The 18,533-nt window shown below is 43.1% G+C and overlaps 1 protein-coding gene across 13 annotated transcripts in view; it reads right to left on the bottom strand.

The window, feature by feature from the left end:
- PPIP5K1 (diphosphoinositol pentakisphosphate kinase 1) overlaps nucleotides 1–17,097 on the bottom strand; it is a 39,878-nt gene extending 22,781 nt beyond the window's left edge. For 8 of the 13 annotated variants that reach the window (XM_077764541.1, XM_077764547.1, XM_077764546.1 and 5 more), the window contains exons 1-23: nucleotides 17,049–17,097; nucleotides 13,498–13,593; nucleotides 13,042–13,216; nucleotides 12,396–12,591; nucleotides 11,861–11,951; nucleotides 11,549–11,634; nucleotides 11,055–11,209; nucleotides 10,842–10,943; nucleotides 10,234–10,395; nucleotides 10,000–10,121; nucleotides 8,622–8,723; nucleotides 8,312–8,398; nucleotides 8,122–8,197; nucleotides 7,879–7,988; nucleotides 7,713–7,795; nucleotides 6,729–6,860; nucleotides 6,438–6,559; nucleotides 5,964–6,146; nucleotides 2,046–2,187; nucleotides 1,635–1,858; nucleotides 1,200–1,327; nucleotides 876–990; nucleotides 602–709 (exon numbers count right to left, since the gene is read on the bottom strand). In XM_077764541.1, the coding sequence (XP_077620667.1) occupies nucleotides 602–709; nucleotides 876–990; nucleotides 1,200–1,327; nucleotides 1,635–1,858; nucleotides 2,046–2,187; nucleotides 5,964–6,146; nucleotides 6,438–6,559; nucleotides 6,729–6,860; nucleotides 7,713–7,795; nucleotides 7,879–7,988; nucleotides 8,122–8,197; nucleotides 8,312–8,398; nucleotides 8,622–8,723; nucleotides 10,000–10,121; nucleotides 10,234–10,395; nucleotides 10,842–10,943; nucleotides 11,055–11,209; nucleotides 11,549–11,634; nucleotides 11,861–11,951; nucleotides 12,396–12,591; nucleotides 13,042–13,188 (2,673 nt within the window). In that variant the 5' untranslated portion in view covers nucleotides 13,189–13,216; nucleotides 13,498–13,593; nucleotides 17,049–17,097. Of the gene's footprint in view, nucleotides 1–601; nucleotides 710–875; nucleotides 991–1,199; nucleotides 1,328–1,634; nucleotides 1,859–2,045; nucleotides 2,188–5,963; nucleotides 6,147–6,437; nucleotides 6,560–6,728; nucleotides 6,861–7,712; nucleotides 7,796–7,878; nucleotides 7,989–8,121; nucleotides 8,198–8,311; nucleotides 8,399–8,621; nucleotides 8,724–9,999; nucleotides 10,122–10,233; nucleotides 10,396–10,841; nucleotides 10,944–11,054; nucleotides 11,210–11,548; nucleotides 11,635–11,860; nucleotides 11,952–12,395; nucleotides 12,592–13,041; nucleotides 13,217–13,497; nucleotides 13,594–15,443; nucleotides 15,526–17,048 lie in introns of those variants that run through there. The other 5 variants (XM_077764543.1, XM_077764545.1, XM_077764549.1 and 2 more) reach the window with 2 other exon arrangements.
- Between the last annotated feature and the right edge of the window lie 1,436 nt (nucleotides 17,098–18,533).

Genomic DNA, 18,533 nt, shown 5'->3' with positions numbered 1-18,533 from the left:
ACAGTCTAGTGTTAAAGGAACCTCATTCCCATACCTCCACCATTTGCAATCCACCATCCCACACAACTTTCTGACCTCCAGTTCTACAACTCTTTCCATCCATCTCCCACAGTAATTCAGCTTTGCTACAGTACATACAGGAGCACACTTATATATATATATAAATTATACACACACACACACACATACATATATATATATATATATATATTTTACAAATAGTTTATTGGCAGGTTGGTTTCCATATAACACCCAGTGCTCATCCCCACAAGGAGCACACTTATATTTTTGCAAAGCCAGATGAAAAATGCATACCAATATTTGAGTGAAAAAAAGACTCATTATAACATCATCCCAAATTTTATATCGTCTCTAATGCAGACCTATGCTCTATGGTATCTCTTTGCCTCAACACCATCCCAAAACACTTTTTCTGTTTCAGTAGGAACTTCCTGGATGCTCTGTGACATGTTGTGTTTGGGTGTCACACCTAGGTGAATTCTACAAATTATAAGGATATGACAGTTTCTTTCTAAGATAAGAAGGAGGAGAAAGAAGGGGCACCCTCTTCATCCCCACCCTGTTGGCTAATGCTCCTCACCCGTGTGTTGTCCTCATAAAGCATGATGACAATCTGGGTCATATAGTTGAGCTCTGAAATGGCACTAAGATAAGCCAAAGCGCGCTGCCATTGTGCATCCTGGGTCTCCTACCAAACACAAGAAGAGGAAAGTCAATGACCAAGGACAAAGAAGTCAGGGAAGGAGCAGGGAGACAAAGAGCATACAGAAAGCTTGCAATAAAAAAGCAGGAAGAGGAGAGTAAAAGAATGCTTGGAAGAAATGTTCATAGGTTAAAGGATGAAAGATTCTTACATCAAGTAGTCCCCCATAACGGAAGACACTGAGTAGGGAGTGGACATGGCTTTCACTGGTGAAATAGAGACGTGTTCGGACATGACGGCCTGGGGAGAGCACCCCTCGGGAGTACCTAAGATAAGAGCTAAGTCATTCACACTGTCAGATAATCTTCTTCCCACCCCTCCACAAACTCCTTCCTCCCATCTCAAAGACTTCTTTCCTTTCCATCCCAGGATCCCTTCTATTCTTGGCTTCCCAAGCTGTCCCAGACTGGATTCCCCCCAGGGCTCCCTGACATGCCCCTCCCTCCATCCAGCACCCCTCCCAGCCCTCCCTCACAGGGGATGCAGCTTGTTGACAGACTCATCCTCGTGGGTTCTCTGCAGGTCAAGTAGTATCTTCCGCAACAGTGGAAGACAGAAGCCCACAGCAATTTCCAGTTTCTCCTCCCGACTGATCCCGTATTCCTAAGGGCCACAGGCCAGGAATAAGTACCTCAATGAATCTTGTTTCCCTCTTGCCTCATACTCCCAGGCCCAACATGATGCTGGTCTTCACCTCAGGTCTAGGGTTTCTTTCATATCCACCACATTCCCCCTCTCCAGGTTTCTCCTCAGTTAGCCTCTTGCACTTACTCAGGGCCAGAGTGAACCCAGAGAATTATAGCAACTCAATTAATTCTTTCTCTAAGTTTTCTTTCCCTGGTTCCCACACCATCCCTGCTTTCTGCTTTCTTCCCCTTCCTTTCCCAGTGTCCCAGGCTATGAGACACACCTGGGGAATGACCACATCAGCCAGCGCCTTAGAGAGACGTAGCAACTCTGCTGTGCCTTGAAGTCCCAGACTCCCATTGTGCTGCACATCATACTTGACGCAGTCATAGATATCAGGGATCTTACTGATATCATAGCGCCCGCTCTTCTGTCGAAAGTCACGCTCCAGCTTGCTCCAACGCTGTAGCATGAGCTCTAGAGTCTCACTGTGGTAGAGTTGCACGTCTGGAAGGAAGACAGACAGTCAGAAAGAACCAAAGATTTTATCCTTAACAAAAGACCCTAAGAAATCTGCAAAAGAATCAGAGATGAGGATGCTTTGTTTCAGACATTTAGAAGAGAGCAAAGGAGTGCCTGAGTAGCCCATCCATACCTGAAACCTTGAAGGGAAGATAGTACTATTCATACCCACCTACAGACTTGGGGTCCTGCATCCTTTCCCGGATCTGGTGAGTGAGGTTTTCAATCAGGGCAAATACCTGATCACAGACCTTTACAGGATTCTGGATGATAGCCATGGAGTTGAGGAGGGAAGTGCTTCCAGTGGGAGCGAGCTATGAGCAAAAGATATGAAAAGCAAGACAGGCTCTGTGCCGAATGCCCAGAATCCCGTGAGCCTATTACAGAAACTGCCTGCAAGTAAAACCTGTTTGCAGGCTCACTCTAATAAGGATTCTTGGGCTACATGCAGGGCAGACCACCAGCTCCAAGATGATGGGACTGCTCTAACACACAGTCATCTAAGAAGGGTTGAGGGTAAAAGTCTTAGAATCCAGAGGAAAGAAAATAAACCTAGGTTCTTTTATTGGGGGTTCTCAAATACACATGGAAAATACTGGGGAATAAAGATTAAGCCAAACCCCTCAAAATCCCTACAGAAGGCAAAAACTGAGGACTGATGGATGTGGGGGGAGGGGGGGATGGGCATGGAGGAGGACACTTGTGGGGATGAGCACTGAGTGTTATGTGGAAACTAATTTGACAATAAACTATTAAAAAAAAAAAAAGAAATCCTTATGAAAGCTGACAAATTTTACCCGATTTATCGAAAAAAGATTGTAGAGCTTTCAAGGCTTTAAGACAACTGAAATGATAGTGTAATATTAAGCAAAAAAGCTAATCTGAAGAACTTGATAAATTGCATAATAAACTATTAAAATCCAATAGGATTTCTAAAGTCATATAATTACTCCATCTGCATAGTTCCAATAGGTATAATATGCCTAAACTCAAACTACATTTTATGTTTTATAAATGTGTTACTTACATGAAACCACATTCTCAGAAAGGATCTCCATTTACTTTGAAATATTATTATTTCAAAGCTGAAAAGCCTAAGTATAATGTTATATAAGAAACACCAGATGGTTACCATATCATGCTATAATGAAATTTGCAAATGAAAACTGGAGAGGGAAATAATATTCCCAATGGTTGATATGCTGAGATGATTGTGTTGCTAAAGAGAAAAAATCAAATCCAATCTGTATATTAAAGTTACAATGCATCATAAAAATATGTCACAAAATAATAATCATCTATATTTATCCTAAAAGGTTAAGTGTTTAAAGTGGAATTTATTCAGAATATTACAAATATTCCAAAACTTAAATGTCACTTCAAAAACAATAAAATGTCAAAAAATATTTACTTTCTTCACTCATTCCCATCCCACAGAAGAAAATAAAATGTTTAAAGTTAAAAAAAAATCCCTACAGAAGGTTTTCATGAGTGGGTAACAGAGATAACAAAATCTTATTCCTCTTAACAAAATGTTAGCTTGAACCTACAGCAGAGGTCCTGCCTCAGAACTAGATTCCAGCTTCAAGCTTTCAGGAGAGTGACAGTCAATGAAGAATGGGGAGGTGAAAAGAGAATTATGGGTGGACTATACACATTCAACTTAGGTCCTCAAAAGTTCTATTTTTGCTAGCAAAAAGAAGAGAGAAAGAAAAGGTGCTTTAGCTTTCTGAATTTGACATTGATTGGAAAACAAGAGAGCAAGGTCTGCCCTTATCAAGTCCTCCTCAGAGAAAAACACAAAAAAGGCCATTCTCCAGACAATGTGCTCAGCTACTTAGCTCATTGAAGAACCCACCATAAATGGTTACACCATATTGTGAATATACTTAATACCACAGAACTGTACACTTTAAAATGATTCAAGTGAGGGCACCTGGCTGGCTCAGTTGGTAGAGCATTCACCTCTTGATCTTGAGGTTTTGAACCCCATGCTGAGTGTAGAGATTACTCAAAAAAAAAAAAAAAATCTTAAAGAAAGAGTCAAGTGGTACTACGATTTCTAAAAAGTATATGTTTTCTTTAAAAAAATGAACCTATCAAGGTGCCTGGGTGGCTCAGTCAGTTGAGTATCCGACTTCGGCTCAGGTCACGATCTCACAGTTTGTGGGCTCAAGCCCCGTGTTCGGCTCTGTGCTGACAGCTCAGAGCCTGGAACCTTCTTTGGATTCTGTGTCTCCTTCTTTCTTTGCCCCTTCCCCACTTGTGCTCTGTCGCTCTCTCTCAAAAATAAACAAATGTAAAAAAAAATTTTTTTTAATGAGCCTATCAGAAATGAAGAGCTATCAGTGAAAGGATAGTACAAAATCACTGTCTGGCATATGATTCCCAGTCAATCATGGCCTGGATACACAGGAAAAAAAGATGACATTGGGTAATGGCATCCACTGTGATTGCTACCATGAGGCAGTACACTATCATGGTGAACAGTAGGGTCTCTCAGGTTAGACTCCTTGGGTTAATACTAGTTGGAGGACCTTGGAAAGTTTGCTTAAATTCTTCTGAGGCTAGGTTTTCTCATTTGCAAAGTGAGAAAAATAATACAAGTCCACACTTCTTATGGTGGATTAAATATAGTTATTAATTCTTTGTCACCTTCCCCTTGCCTACAATCTATACTGTGCACTAGCCCTGTGACTGCTTAACCCAAATAAAATAAAATAAAACAAGACCAAAAAACAAAGTTACATTTTACTAATTAAGTCTGGACCTTCACTTTAAAAGAGCTCAAGGGGTGCCTAGGTGGCCCAGTCAACTGAACATCTGACTCCTGATTTTGGCTCAGGTCATGGGATAGAGCCCTGTGGTAGACTCTGTGCTGAGCATGGAGCCTGCTTAAGAGTCTCTCTCTTTCCTTCTGCCTCCTCCCCTGCTCAAGTGCACTCTCTCTCTAAATTAAAAAACTGAAAATAAAAAATAAAAGAGCTTGAAAGGAAGCACCTGGATGGCTCAGTCAGTGGAGTCTTTGGCTATTGATCTCAAAGTTGTGAGTATGAGCCCCATGTTGGGTGTAGAGATTACTTAAAAATAAAATATTTTTTTAAATATAAAAGAGCTTGGAAGCTTCTGCTTTTGGGATGTCCTAAGCTACTATTTAAGAAGTCTAGCTACCATGCTAGAGAAACCACATGAAGAAAACATGTGGAGAGGAGAAGCGCTAAGATAGGTAGAGCATAAAAAGGGAGAGAGCCCAGCCATCTTAGCAACCAAGTCAAATCTTCAGATGGTTTCAGCCCCAACACATAAACAACATCTGGGCAATTTTAGGAGAGACCACAAGGAAGACCAGATGAACCTAGAACTATGAGTAAGATAAAATGGATATTGTTTTAAATTACTGAGTTTTGGGGTAGTTTTTTAAGCAGCAATAAATAACTGAAACATTAGTTCATTCAAAATCCTTGGGACCAGCTGTTTTAGAACAGAATTTTTCAGACTTTAGAGTTAATATAGCACATAGTCATACGTTATATAATACCTGTAGCAAGGCTTAGGGCATAACTAAACACATCTATACTTCTGCAGCACAATGTATGACTATTTACACTAAACAAAATATATAGGAATTAGTAATAGTCCTTTTTTTAAAGTTTATTTGTTTTGAGAGAGAGAGGATGCGAGCAGGGGAAGGGCAGAGACAGAGAGAGAGAGAGAATCCCAAGCAGGATTTGCATTGTCCGTATGGAACCTGATGCGGGGTTTGAACTCATAGACTGTGAGATTATGACCTGAGCTGAAATCAAGAGTCGGACACTTAACTGAGCCACCCAGGAGCCCCAAGAATTAGAAACAATCTTATCATGTCAGGTTTTGCTACCAAATGAATTTTGGTGCCTAATTTTTTTTATTTCAGAAATTGTGGGTAAGAAATTATAGACCCATACTTAACTCAAAGGGTAAAGATTGAGTGAGACAATGTACGGAAAGTGGTGTCTATCATGTAGTAAGCACCATTATTGATCACTATTACTTAGACTTCTAGGAATCTGGGATGGGGATACACTGGGTACAAAAATAGGGAGAGACTGACCTGGTCATAATCCTCAGGACCAAAGGGTGCATCTTGCTGCAAAATATGGTGCAGCCGAGCCTTCACCCGGTGCTGGCAGCTGCTCAAGGAATCGCCATCGCTGTCCAGGAGCCCATTCATGTTGGCACTCTTCACCATTTGTACCAAAATGGGTGTTAGCTCCCCTTCTAGAGCCAGAAGGCCCTGGAGGGGAAGCACAAAATCAATTAGTTTTTCTTCCAGTCTACTTCCCCCAAGCCTAAATGGTCTCAAAGATCAAATGAGAGCTGGTGTGAAGGGGAGGAGTACAGGTCAAGGGGCCTATCCCCACTAATTATTCTCAGCTCAGCCTCAGTGGTACAGAATGGGTCAGACACAAGCAGAAACTTCTCCAAGTCAGCACATAAACACCCTAACATTTCCCAACTAGTTCTCCAAACTCTCAGCCTCTCTACCTAATGGAAGCTGGGACCGTGGAAGAACTATAGGGTGCACCTTGGCAAAGGCAGCTGCAGTCATCTGGACACGACCCTCATCAGAGGCATAGATCTTGAGATCGTGGCGGAAAGTGCTATGCAGACGAAGCAGCCCACAACCAGGGAAGCCGGCATAGTCACCTGAGGGAGAAGGGGGAGGATCAAGAATGGACTGCTGTACATACCCACATGGAAGAAAGAATGCTCCTTTCCCTCCTTTAACTTTCCTGTTGCCTCTGTCTCTTCATTCCCTCAATTTATTCTCTAATCATCTTATCCAAGCCCTGCTATTTGTCCCCCAAACACTCACCCTGTCCTCCAGGGTACATGCAGCGAAAAGCTCTTCCCAGCTCCTCAGCCTGAACTCGGCCAGCGGGAGTCAGTTCTCCACCCCACTTCAGTACCAGCAACAGAGATGGGGATAGGGCCTCCTGCTGTGGATCTGCAGGAATAAGGGGAATTGAATGGGTCTAGATCTAAAGAAAATAGTCGGGGGCGGGCACCTGGGTGGCTCAGTCGGTTAAGTGTCTGACTTCGGCTCAGGTCATGATCTTGAGGTCTATGAGTTCAAGTGGCATTGGGCTGTCCGCTGTCAGCACAGAGCCCGCTTTGGATCTCTGTCCCCTCTCTCTGCCCCTCCTCCCCAATCTCTCTCAAAAATAAATAAACATTGTGCTGGGAACCAACAGCCACTCGCCACACTGCTGCACTAAATTCTCTCACCACAAATAAACAAACAAATAAACAAACAAAGTTTTTTTATAAAAGGGAAAGTAATGGGGACATCTAAATGTCAGGTCTTCTGAGAAGCCCAGAGTGGTGATTTGGGGTAGAGGTCATCTAAAGGTTTTGAGGGTTTTTTGTTTTGTTTTTTATTATTTATTTTTATTTTTTCATTACAACCAAGTTAGTTAGCATATAGTGCAATAATGATTCTAGGTATAGAATCCAGCGATTCATCCCCTGCGTATAACACCCAGTGCTCATCCTAAGGGTTTTATTTTTTTTTTAGTTTATTTATTTTGTGTGTGTGTGTGTGTAAGAGAGAGAGAGAGAGAAAGCAAGAGCACAAGCGGGGTAGGGGCAGAGGGAGAAAGAGAATCCCAAGCAGGCTCCATATTGTTAGTGTAGAGCCCGATGTGGGGCTCAAACCCACAAACCATGAAATCATGACTTGAGCTGAAATCAAGAGTCGGACACTCAACCAACCGAGCTACCCAGGCGCCCTGAGGTCATCTAAAGGTTTAAGAATAAGAGACTTGAGTGGTAACGGGAAGGGAGTATTATATCTTACCTTGCCCCTCATTAGTAGCTTTTACTCCATGAGGGTAGTAAGTCAACTGTACCTTCCGATTGATGCCTGAGAAATGACCATACCTGCAGGATAAACTCAGTTTACTTTCTATCCCAGCACCTAGTTCTCACTGTCATTGGCTCCCCTCTCCTATCCCCTTTCTCACATCTCCAGCACAGACTTGAGCTGCTCTAGTTTCCCAGTCTTCTCCTCGATTTCACCACCTGGTTCTTTCTCCAGTTCAGCCAATAACAGCCTTGTGATGTCCAGCACCTCCTAAAGGAAATAATAGGGTATCCATGAGGGAGACCAACCAAGTCCTGGCCAGTTACCCTTTCATCCTGGTGTCTCATTGAGGCCCCTAATCCCATACCCATCTGGCTCCTCCCAGCCAAATTCACCACCTTACCTGTAGCTGCTCAGGCCGCTTCAGTTTTAATTTCCCTGTCTTGTAGCCACCATGTTTTTCAAATAGACTGAAAAATCTGAAGTAAGGAAAAGCTTCAGTATGGGGTAAGACAGTCAAAGCCTTTGGGAACTTCCCCATCCCCATCTCCCTCACAAAAATCTATTTGTCTAAATTAGGACATTCATCCTACCTTGGATGTGTCACTTCCATCTTCATTTTCTGCTTGGGGGTACGATCTCCATGACGGATAATTGCAATGACACAACGGAGTTCCATCCTAAGATAGGGAATGTCGTTAGAGCCTTTCTTCCAACCCACTCCACACCACCTCCCATCATTTCCTCCTATTCAACATGTCAAAGAATAGAGGAAAAACTGAGATTAAGAATATAGGCAGGGTTAAGGAAATTGCCTAGGTAATGGTATAGGGTCAGTAAGTAACCACTAGTCCGATTCAGATGCCTTAAGTAGGTTACTCCAGATTTTATACTCTTGCTCACATAGTGCCAGATGTGGTAGGGACGATGGGAATGTCCTCAGCCTCTGTGGGAATGGACCATGGGATCTGGAACTGTGGAGCAAGCTCCCGCATGATGGTGTTCCTAGAAGGAGAAACATGAAGACAAGTATGAAAATGAATGAACCAAAACTACACGTATGAATAAAGTTCACAGAAACTGGCAAGTTGTAGGGATAGAAGAATACATTAGATGAACTCTAAAAACATGCCTGAAAAAAGTTCCCATAGATGTATTAAAATATTAATAAATGCATGGGAATGACCAATACCTAATTAAAGACTGTGGTAACCTCTGGGTGGAAAAGGAAGGGATGTAATTAGCAATGGGTATTCTTAATATTTTATTTAAGCCTGGGTGGCTCTGTCAGTTAAGTGTCCAACTTTTGCTCAGGTCATGATATCACAATTCATCAGTTTGAGCCTCACATTGGGCTCTCTGTTGTTAGCACAGGGCCCACTTCAGATCTTCTGTCCCCATCTCTCTCTGTCCCTCCCCTGCTTGCACTCTCTCAAAATAAATAAATAGACTTAAAAAATGTTTTATATCTAATGTATTGATTTATTTATTGACAGAAAAAGATAGCGCAAGTAGGGGAGGGGCAGAGAGAAGGAGACACAGAATCCCAAGCAGGCTCCAGTCTCTGAGCTGTTAGCATAAAGCCTGATGCGGGGTTTGAATTCACAGACACTGAGATCATGACCTGAGCTGAAGTCAGATGCTTAAAACTGACTGAGCCACCCAGGTGCCCCAGAAAGATTTTATATATAAAGATTGATGGTGAATAGTGAATACATAAATACTCACTATATGCATCATTCCTTATACATTTTTTTTAGCTTTTTATAAAGTTGTATTTATTTTGAGAGAGAGAGAGCGAGAGCGATAGAGTTCACATGTGTGTGCGCATGAGCAGGGGAGGAACAGATAGAGACAGAGAAAGAGAGAATCCCAAGCAAGCACTGTGCTGTGAGTGTGCAGCCCAATGTGGGCCTTGATCTCATGAACTTTGAGCTGGACATTTTAACTGACTGAGCCACCCAGGTACCCCTCCTTATACATTAAATATTACATGGTAATTTTTTTTAAGTCAAGTTTTAAAACAGTATTATAGTATGATCACATTTAGTACTATAAATACAGTTTACTTATACGTGGTAGAAAAAGACATTGTTATATGTAAAACTGTTAAGTTTTAACTGGGGAGTGCAGTGTTAGGAAGGCAAAAGGGCTAAGAAGTCCTTTGTCTATTTTCCTTTTTCACTTTAAATCCTTTTTACGAAATTTAAAACAAAGCAAAAAGCTTTCTAACTCTCTTCTCTAAGCCCAGTCTCCCCAGTCCAAACCACTGTGTCCTTACCCCAGGATCTTGGCACAGTCATCGTAGTATTTCATCGAATTCTTGACAAAACTGAAGCCATTGACATCACACACAAAGGAGTGACCATTGGCACGAAGAAGGTCAAAACCACAAACTGTTTGCTACAGTGGAAAAAGGCAAGATGAGAACAAGAGAGCCACTCTTTCTTCCAGATCCCTGCTCCTGTCTCTTTCCCCCATTCCACAGCACCATCCCCCAAGGGCTTTCCTCCACCTTAAAAGCTACGCAGACTTTCCTGGCCACCAGCTTTTCCATGGCAGTCAGCATGACTGGATATCGAATCTCTTTCCCTTCACTGTCTCGTTCGACCTTCCCATCCAGAGCTGGAGATTTTCTGGCTTCAGCATGGGCATAATCTGGCCCCACTGTATATACCTGCAGGTACATAGCATCACTGAGTATGCCCACTGCTCATCCTGCATATGAGAAGACAACATGAGCACTAGGTCTGCAAACTAGTTTTGGAGAAAAAAAAAATCCCTGAGTATTAAGAACAAGGGGACTGACATTTTCCTTACTGAGCCCCACCAAAATATCTTTATGAAAGTTTCTCCTTGGGATTCCAGCACTATTTATTACCTAGTCCTCATTAAGAAATAACTTACAACATTATACCATTTTCCATGTTACCCTTACCTTTGCTCTGATAATAACAATATAAATGTCTACTTCTCTTATTCACTATCTTCACCTGAATGTAAAAGCAAATCACATTCACACTTTATTTTCTATGACTCTCTCCATACACTTCTACTTGCTTCCCAAGCAACCTATCCCACCCAGACATTTGTCACTTCTTAAATCCCTGTATCCACCATAACCTTGACATCTGTGCCATCTGTTGGCATAAACTCCTCATAGATGTATGATCCTGTCTTTCGGACGCTGCTCTCAGGAGAGTAAACGCTGCTTCGGCTGCCAATCTTCAGGAAGAAAAGGAAGAAAAAAACGTTACCTCTACATTATCCCCAAATTCTTCAGTTCTTGTCCTTCTACCTACCTGTCTTCCCCAAATGCTCAAATATCTCCCATACCTTTCGAAAGAGGCGCTGACTTCCTCCTCCAGCTGAACTGGGGTAGTAGATGTAAACATTATGGTCCTCTGCACTCACTGGCTTCTCCACAAAAGGCTTGGGAAAGACAGCTCCATTTACCTCTACCTGGTCTTCACCTTCTATCAGGTTGCACTCTGAAGTAAAGGTATGTGGTCATTCCCAGGGTTAAGGATTGTAGAATACTTCCAACTCCCATTTCTCTGAGTTTCAATCTCCATAACCCTCAAGTTTCTACGAACATATCTTAGTAATAGATATGGGAATATCTATATGGTGTATGGTATATAAATATGATAATACCTACATAAGAGGTCCAATGCTCTGTTCAAGGACCCATGGTTCCAATTCTACCCATAGTCCAATAACCAAAGCCTCACTTAGACAAGTAGTACATGAAAATGTCCAGAAGATGGACAACTGGGCTATGTTACAGAAAGCAAGGCAGGGCAGACTGGACAAATCCAGGTACTCACCCTCAGGTCGGGCAGGGTCACGGTTGAGCACAGCATATCGAGGCAGATCAATACCCTCCTCCTGCAGGATCCGGTACACCTCCCTCCTGTCACCCCCAAATAAATTAGCTGGGGGAGGTGGGGGATGGTAAACAAGGGAAGAGGCTAGGGATTTCATTTGCTCAGGATTTGGGAGATACCAGGGTATAGAACTCAGGAGGGTATGATACAAAACTTAAGCATATTTGTTTGACTCTGCCCCTCTCAGATTGGGCTCTCTAAACAGGCATGATCTCAGGACTACCCACCCCACCAATCAACAGAAAGCTATACCTATCCTGGATGTAATACTGCATAGCCAGGTCATTGATAAGAAAGGGGTTTCGAAGCTTGGAGTAAGCAACAGCTTTGTCCAGAGGAAATCCTGGGATAGAGAAAGGAAATAGATCAAAGAAAGAAAGTGAAACAGAGTGAGAAAATAGCAAGAGAAATAGAAAGATGTATTAAAACTAAAGTTGCCACTAAGCTCCTCTACCCATCCAACCCATAACATCCTTCTGCCCAACTTCCCAAGTCTATAATAGCCATCAGGAAAAAGTTTAAAAAATTTTATTTCTAGGGTCCTTCTAGAGACACACAATGCTGTCAGAGACCCTAAGAGCCTTAGAACTGTCTTGAGGTTCAAATATGGACTTTAAACTACCTCTAGCAACTCTTCCACAATATAGGGAAAGCAAATCCCCTTGGACTATTCGCCAGTGTGTCAGGAAGAGCTGATGACCACCGTACTATTCGACAGTAAGAACCTCATTTCCAAGTCCAGCATTCCCAACACCATTCCCTCCCACTTCCCTTCACAGACTCCAACCTTTGGAGTGGAAAGAGATGAGGCAGTGGCAAGATGGCCAGTTTTCCACAGGTTCATTGAGGATCACGTCTTCTCCGAGGATGATAACAGTTAGGTAGTCAAATCTGCAGAGTCGCTCTAGGATTTGGGTCATTGGCTTGGACTTGGATTTCTTGGTCATGGCACAGATGCCAACAATGATCTGAGGTTCAGGAGGCTATAGAGAGGAAGTACTGTCAGGAACTTAAGAACTTCGCATCTAGACCATCCCTATTAGGGAACACTGTCTCATCTCCTTAGGGCACAGAGTTCCTTGCCAGGACTTTGGACCTATGGGTCTCCCAACTTAGGTCTAGATTGGAGTGCCTATAGGGATTCCTACTGCCTAAAGAATAGGAGACTTTCCAAGGTAGGAAATGTGTGCTCAGACTGAAGAGCCAGAGAACCAATAACCAGGACACAATAGAAGGAAGGCATAAAGGCAGGGTACTCAAAGAGAGGTAATCTAACCAATCTCTACTGCCTCTCCTCTTAATCAAGATAGGGCCTGCTTATGACAGAGAGTCTATGCATCTGGATAGGGCAGAGAAATATCTCTAGTCAATGGGATCTCTATTCTCTATGCAGGGATCCCAGCACCAAGTTATGTCATTTCCCTTAGTCTTACCACTTCATCCTCCTCATCCTCAAGGAGCTCGCTGTCACTCTCTTCTGACCTCATGCCTATTCCACGGGTGCCCAGCCCGTCATCTCCAGCTCCAAGGAAGAAGTGGGCTGTGGCACTCTCGCCCTCACTGGCCGGCAATGACCACATCCCCGCCGGAGCACCCGCTCATCCCGCTCTGCAATGGAGGGTATCCCATTAGCTCAGAATCCAAACCCCATTGCAGTGGGTGCAGATGGGGCATAGGGAATAATAAAATAAGAGGGAACCACAGAAGACTATGGGGAACAGGAAACAAAGCTATGGTAAAAAGGAGCAACAGGAAAGGAGGCATGTGGGCTATGACTCGACATGATTAAAGATCCATAAGAGAAAAGCAAGGTCTTCCTTCCTTTCCTCCCTGCTCACCCCACTCCCAACCTTGAGACCGGGGAAGAGGATGAGTAAGTTAACCCTTACAGCCCTGGCATGTCCCTGATTCTGCCAGCAGGAAACACCATTAACTCCAGCAGCAAGTGGAAAAGGCAGTTCCTCATGGAAGGCTACTGTTGATTCCTACCGGAAGAGAAGATTAAAGAGACATTTCCAACTTTGGATTCATTCCAAATGTTCCTATCCCTTCACCATCTCCCCACAGTAGTGTTGAACTCAGGGATTTAATTCAGGGGCAGAGGTAATGAGAGAGCACAGCTGCCTTTGACCTTAACCCTCATCTTCATTCCTACCAAGGATTAATTTAAAAAGTATTGAGGGCACCCTATGTTCTAAGCATTATATCAAAAAGTTAAAATCCTCTATGCCCCCTATCTCTCTTCCACATGCTCCACTTTAAAAGACAGATGCCAGAGTCTGAAAAATCTGTCAAGGAAAGAGGTTTAGTGTTAACTGGGAGGTTGAGGATATAGGCATCCATACGATAGCCTCCAACCCATTCTCAAAATGAAATTTCAGTTTTCTCGCTACCATTTTCCTGGTACTACAGACCTAGGTCTGGTCTAGGCCAACATGTTTTCCATCAGAAGCTACAGTAGGAAAAAATGCTGCCTAGAGCCATAATAAGTGAGACTATCTTTTCTAAAACATTTTTAATGTTTATTTATTTTTGAGAATGAGAGAGACAGAGCATGAGTGAGGGAGGGGCAGAGAGAGAGGGGGACAAAATCTGAAGCAGGTTCCAGGCTCTGAGCTGTCAACAGAGAGCCCAACACGGTGTTCAACCTGAGCCTAAGTCAGATGTTCAACCGACTAAGACACCTAGACACCCCAATCAGTGAGAATATCTTAAGACTTAATGTTGACTTAGAACTATCTGGTAATTTCATTTCTGCATACATACACCTATAGTAGTGGTTCTTAACCAGTTGTGATTATGCTGGCCAGGGGACATTTGGTAGGAAGCATTTTTGTTTGTCACAACTGGGAAGGTGCTATTGGTGTCTAATGAGTAGAGGCCAAGGATGCTGCTTAATAGTTTTAAATGCATTGGATATTCCCCCATAACAAAGAATTATCCAGTCCAAAATGTCAGTAGTGCTGAGGTTGAGAATCTTTGCTATAATGAAACTCTCCCACATAACAAGACATGTGCAAATATGTTCATAAACTCACTGCTGGTAATGGGAAAAACTGAAAACTCAGAGGTCAAAAGTAGAATGGATAAATACAGTGTAGTATATACAAATGATAAACTAAGAGCAATTTAAAAAAATTAATCAGGGGCAACTGCTTGGCTCAGTCAGTTAAGTGTCTGACTCTTGGATTAGGCTCAGGTCATGATCTCACAGCTCATGAGTTTGAGCCCTACATCAGGCTCTGTGCTGACAGTGCTGAGCCTGCTTGGGAGTCTCTCTCCTTCTCTCTGCCCCTCTTCCACTCATGCTCACTGTCTCAAAAAAAGAAAAGATGTCTAACAATATGGACAGCTTCCAAACGTAAACTGCAGAAATACACATGCAGTACAATTCAGTTTACATAAATAAAAAATATCACATATATTTATGAAAGTATACATAATTAGTAGAGGTCTAAAAATATGGACTGGAAAGAAAGGCACCAAATTCATAATAGTGGTTACCTCTAAGGAGAGGGTAAAATGGAACTGAGAAGGATTTGAGTGGAACTTTACAACCTTATCTGTAATGTTTAATTTTTTTAAAATGTGAAACAAATACACAAAAGGTTAACATTTGTTAATACCAAATTGTGAGGATACTATGGTATGTTTTTTTTTTTTTCAAAAAAATATTGAGTCACCCAGCAGCAATTTTTCACATTCCCAAAAGTTTCCATAAATACTAATGACTGTAATGAAAACCACAAACATCCTAAGTAAATGGATTTAGTCTTAACAGACTTATAAAATAGTCTTCAACAATTACATTTTGTATTTTATTTTAAACCCTTACCATTCCCAGTGGGATTTGCAGCTTTGATTACAAAGTTATAGCTAATCTTTTTATAGACTTTGGCCTTCCCAGTCTTGTCTCCACAGGTCAGTCACAACATTCTCCTTAGACTTAACATCTCCAGTTTCATACTGCACGTTTTATCTTTGAACTCCTTTATAGTGACCTGACCCAATTTCCATGACTTGTGGCATTCCCAAAGTCCCTGTATAGTTTAAGCAGGCAGAATTTTGTTGCACTCTTTTTCCTTTATCTGAAGCAGGGGCTTTCCCTCATGTCTAAGATTCCAGACCCTTCACCCTTTTTTTCCATTAAGTCCTTCCTGATTTTCTACTGAATGTATATAGTCATTTTTCCTGCAAATCTATTACAACTCCATAACAGGGGGTGGTAAAAGAATGAGGAAGAGTCTATTCAGAGACTCTTTAGGGGGCTAAAGAGAGACGTAAAGGCCTAAATTCATAGTTGACAAAGCAAAAACAGAATCTTGACAGAGACAGCTATGAAATAAGGCAGGATTTATTTAAATATACCCTTGAGAGAAGGTGGGATTTAATATGGTATTCCAAGAGCCATTCCCTGTTTTCCAGGCCCTTCTTCCCATCCCCCTCTCCTTCAATACTTTGTTGCAAAAGAAAACTCCACACTCTACACTAGGCTAAAGGGCAGTCTCACTCCCTTGGCTGAATCAATGCAGATGAAGGAAAAAAGGGAGGGTGGGAGGAGGGGAGAAGATAAGTAGGTAAGAAGAAAGGGTCGGGCAGAAGGGAGGATAAACTGTGTGACTTCTTTATCCCTTAGAATTTAGGGCTGTTAGCAGTAGTCCTCTAATTTCCTTAATCACCATGCACTTAATAGAGAGCACCATTAGTGGTGGAGGGGACACATCAATACAGAGCCCAGGCGGGATTATTTTCAAAACAGTAAAACTCCTCAGGCCATCAACACTAGCTCCTTCCCACCTTCAACAGTGGACCCCTAAATTCTTTCTGGATGCAACGTTTTAATTCTTCACACATACCCTTATTCTGACACGGATGAATTGTGCTGAAACTCCACGCTCCCTTATTTCCCTGTCTTGCAACAATGACTCTCCATGGACCCTCCCCCAAACACTCGCGACACTGCTGCCCCTCCCCCATCACTGATCAACTAATCCAATTAGTAATCCAACTAATCCTCTCAAGTCAGTGATTCTCCAGCATTAAACAGCCCTCCGAACCCGCAGATGAGTCACCACACTTGGTAACAATTTATATGGAACCCTCAATGATCTCCCACAAAGACTGCCTTAGATCCATTCCGTCCTCATACTAGGTCTCTCCAGGGTCCCCTCCACTCTGCAACAACCCCCCGCCTGCAGCTGATCCTGTCCTGAGTCCCGACTCCATTCCACCTCTCCTCACAGACTTCCCCACCCTGACTCTCTCCCCGGCTGACTCCGCTCCTCACGCAGGACTCCCTCATGCTCCCGCAAATCCTCACACCCCTCTCTTCTCTTGCTGACCCCCTCCGGTGTCTCTCCTCACACAGCTCCCGGTCACGAATACTGCCCTCCGATGCGTCTCCATCAGCATTTGCCCGCCCCCGCCTTCTCNCGCTCACCCGCCTCCCTGCGCTCGCACAGCCGAACCTGCCGGCAGCGACACCTGACAGCAGCCCAATCAAAGCGCGGCTTCTCTGCGGTGTCACCAATCAGCGGAAGGCGCGCACCGGCAGCAGAGTCAGGCTGCGTTGGCCCGCACTTCTTCGTGGAGGAGGGTGGCCCCTAGTGGCCGAGGGAAGGGAGTGCAACCTGATGATCCCCTTCCTCTGATTTCTGCTTCGCCACAGCCCAGATACTTGGTCTAGACAGTGACTTTCCAGTGAGATGAAAAGCAGAGAAGAAGCAAGATGCAGAAAACAGGTACAATTTGTGCCATTGCAAGTCCTGAGACAAACCAGATTTTCTGTTTGATTTTTATTGTTTATTATTTTTTTATTTTTAAAACATTTTTAATGTTGATTTTTATGAGAGAGACAGCACGAGCAAGAGAGGTGCAGAGAGAGACGGAGACCCAGAATGTGAAGTAAGCTCCAGGCTCTGAGCTGTCAGCACGGAGCCCGGCGCGAGGCTTGAACCCAGGAACGGGTGAGATCATGACCTGAGCCAAAGTCGGACGCTTAATAAGACTGAGCCACTCAGGCGCCCCTCTGATTTTTAAAACAAAAGGGATATGGTTTCAACCAATAAATGTTGGTTGAAAATGTTATCAGATGTAGAGGAGTGATAGGTAGACTGGAGACAAAAAGAGAGAGAAACAAATCAGAAAGTTACGGGAAAGAACAAAGACTTACTTATGGAGTAGACAAGAAAATGGATATTCCTGGAAGACTGGGCAAGATTATTCCCATATCCACACTGTGGGCATGTTCTTTACCCCTCCAGCCTTGGAACCAGACAAACCTGGATTGAATCCTGGCCTTGCCTTTAATAGCTGTGTAGCTTTGGACAAGTCACTGAACTTCCCTCAGCCTCCATTTCCTCATCCATAAGAGAGTGCTTTAAAAATCTAAACATACGGGAGCATCTGGGTGGCTCAGTAGGTTAAGTGTCTGACTTTGGCTCAGGTCATGATCACCTGGTTCATGGGTTCAAGCCCTGCATCTGGCTCTGTGCGGACAGCTCAGTCTGGAGCCTGCTTTGGATTCTGTGTGTCCCCCTCTCCACCCCTCCCCCGCTTATGTTCTGTCTCTCAAAAAAAAAATGTTAAAAATGTTTAATCTAATCATATGGTGCTGATTATATGAAAGCAATTTTGTACATGTTTGCATTTTTATTATTATCTTTTTATCCTTACTTAGGTTTCCCTGATCAAGACAATCCCAAGTTCCCTGTTTCTTCTCTGCAACCTTAGGCATCTTACCACTTTTTCAGTCAGGTGCCTCATTATACTGATCCCAAGGCGTCCTGAATGAGATAGGGATGACTGTCCCTAAGGGAAATAGATACCTCCCTAGTTCATGCTCAGGCTCATGTCCTCTCCACCACTCCAGCCCTTCAAACAAGTTATTAAAACATCTTCTAAGTAATTAACTTGTCTTCTCCCC

Source organism: Crocuta crocuta, unplaced genomic scaffold (genome assembly GCF_008692635.1).
Source record: "Crocuta crocuta isolate KB4526 unplaced genomic scaffold, BGI_CrCroc_1.0 scaffold102, whole genome shotgun sequence".
Lineage (NCBI taxonomy): Eukaryota > Metazoa > Chordata > Mammalia > Carnivora > Hyaenidae > Crocuta > Crocuta crocuta.
The sequence above is the reverse complement of the archived record's forward strand: the minus strand, read 5'-3'. Positions and strand labels throughout refer to the sequence as shown.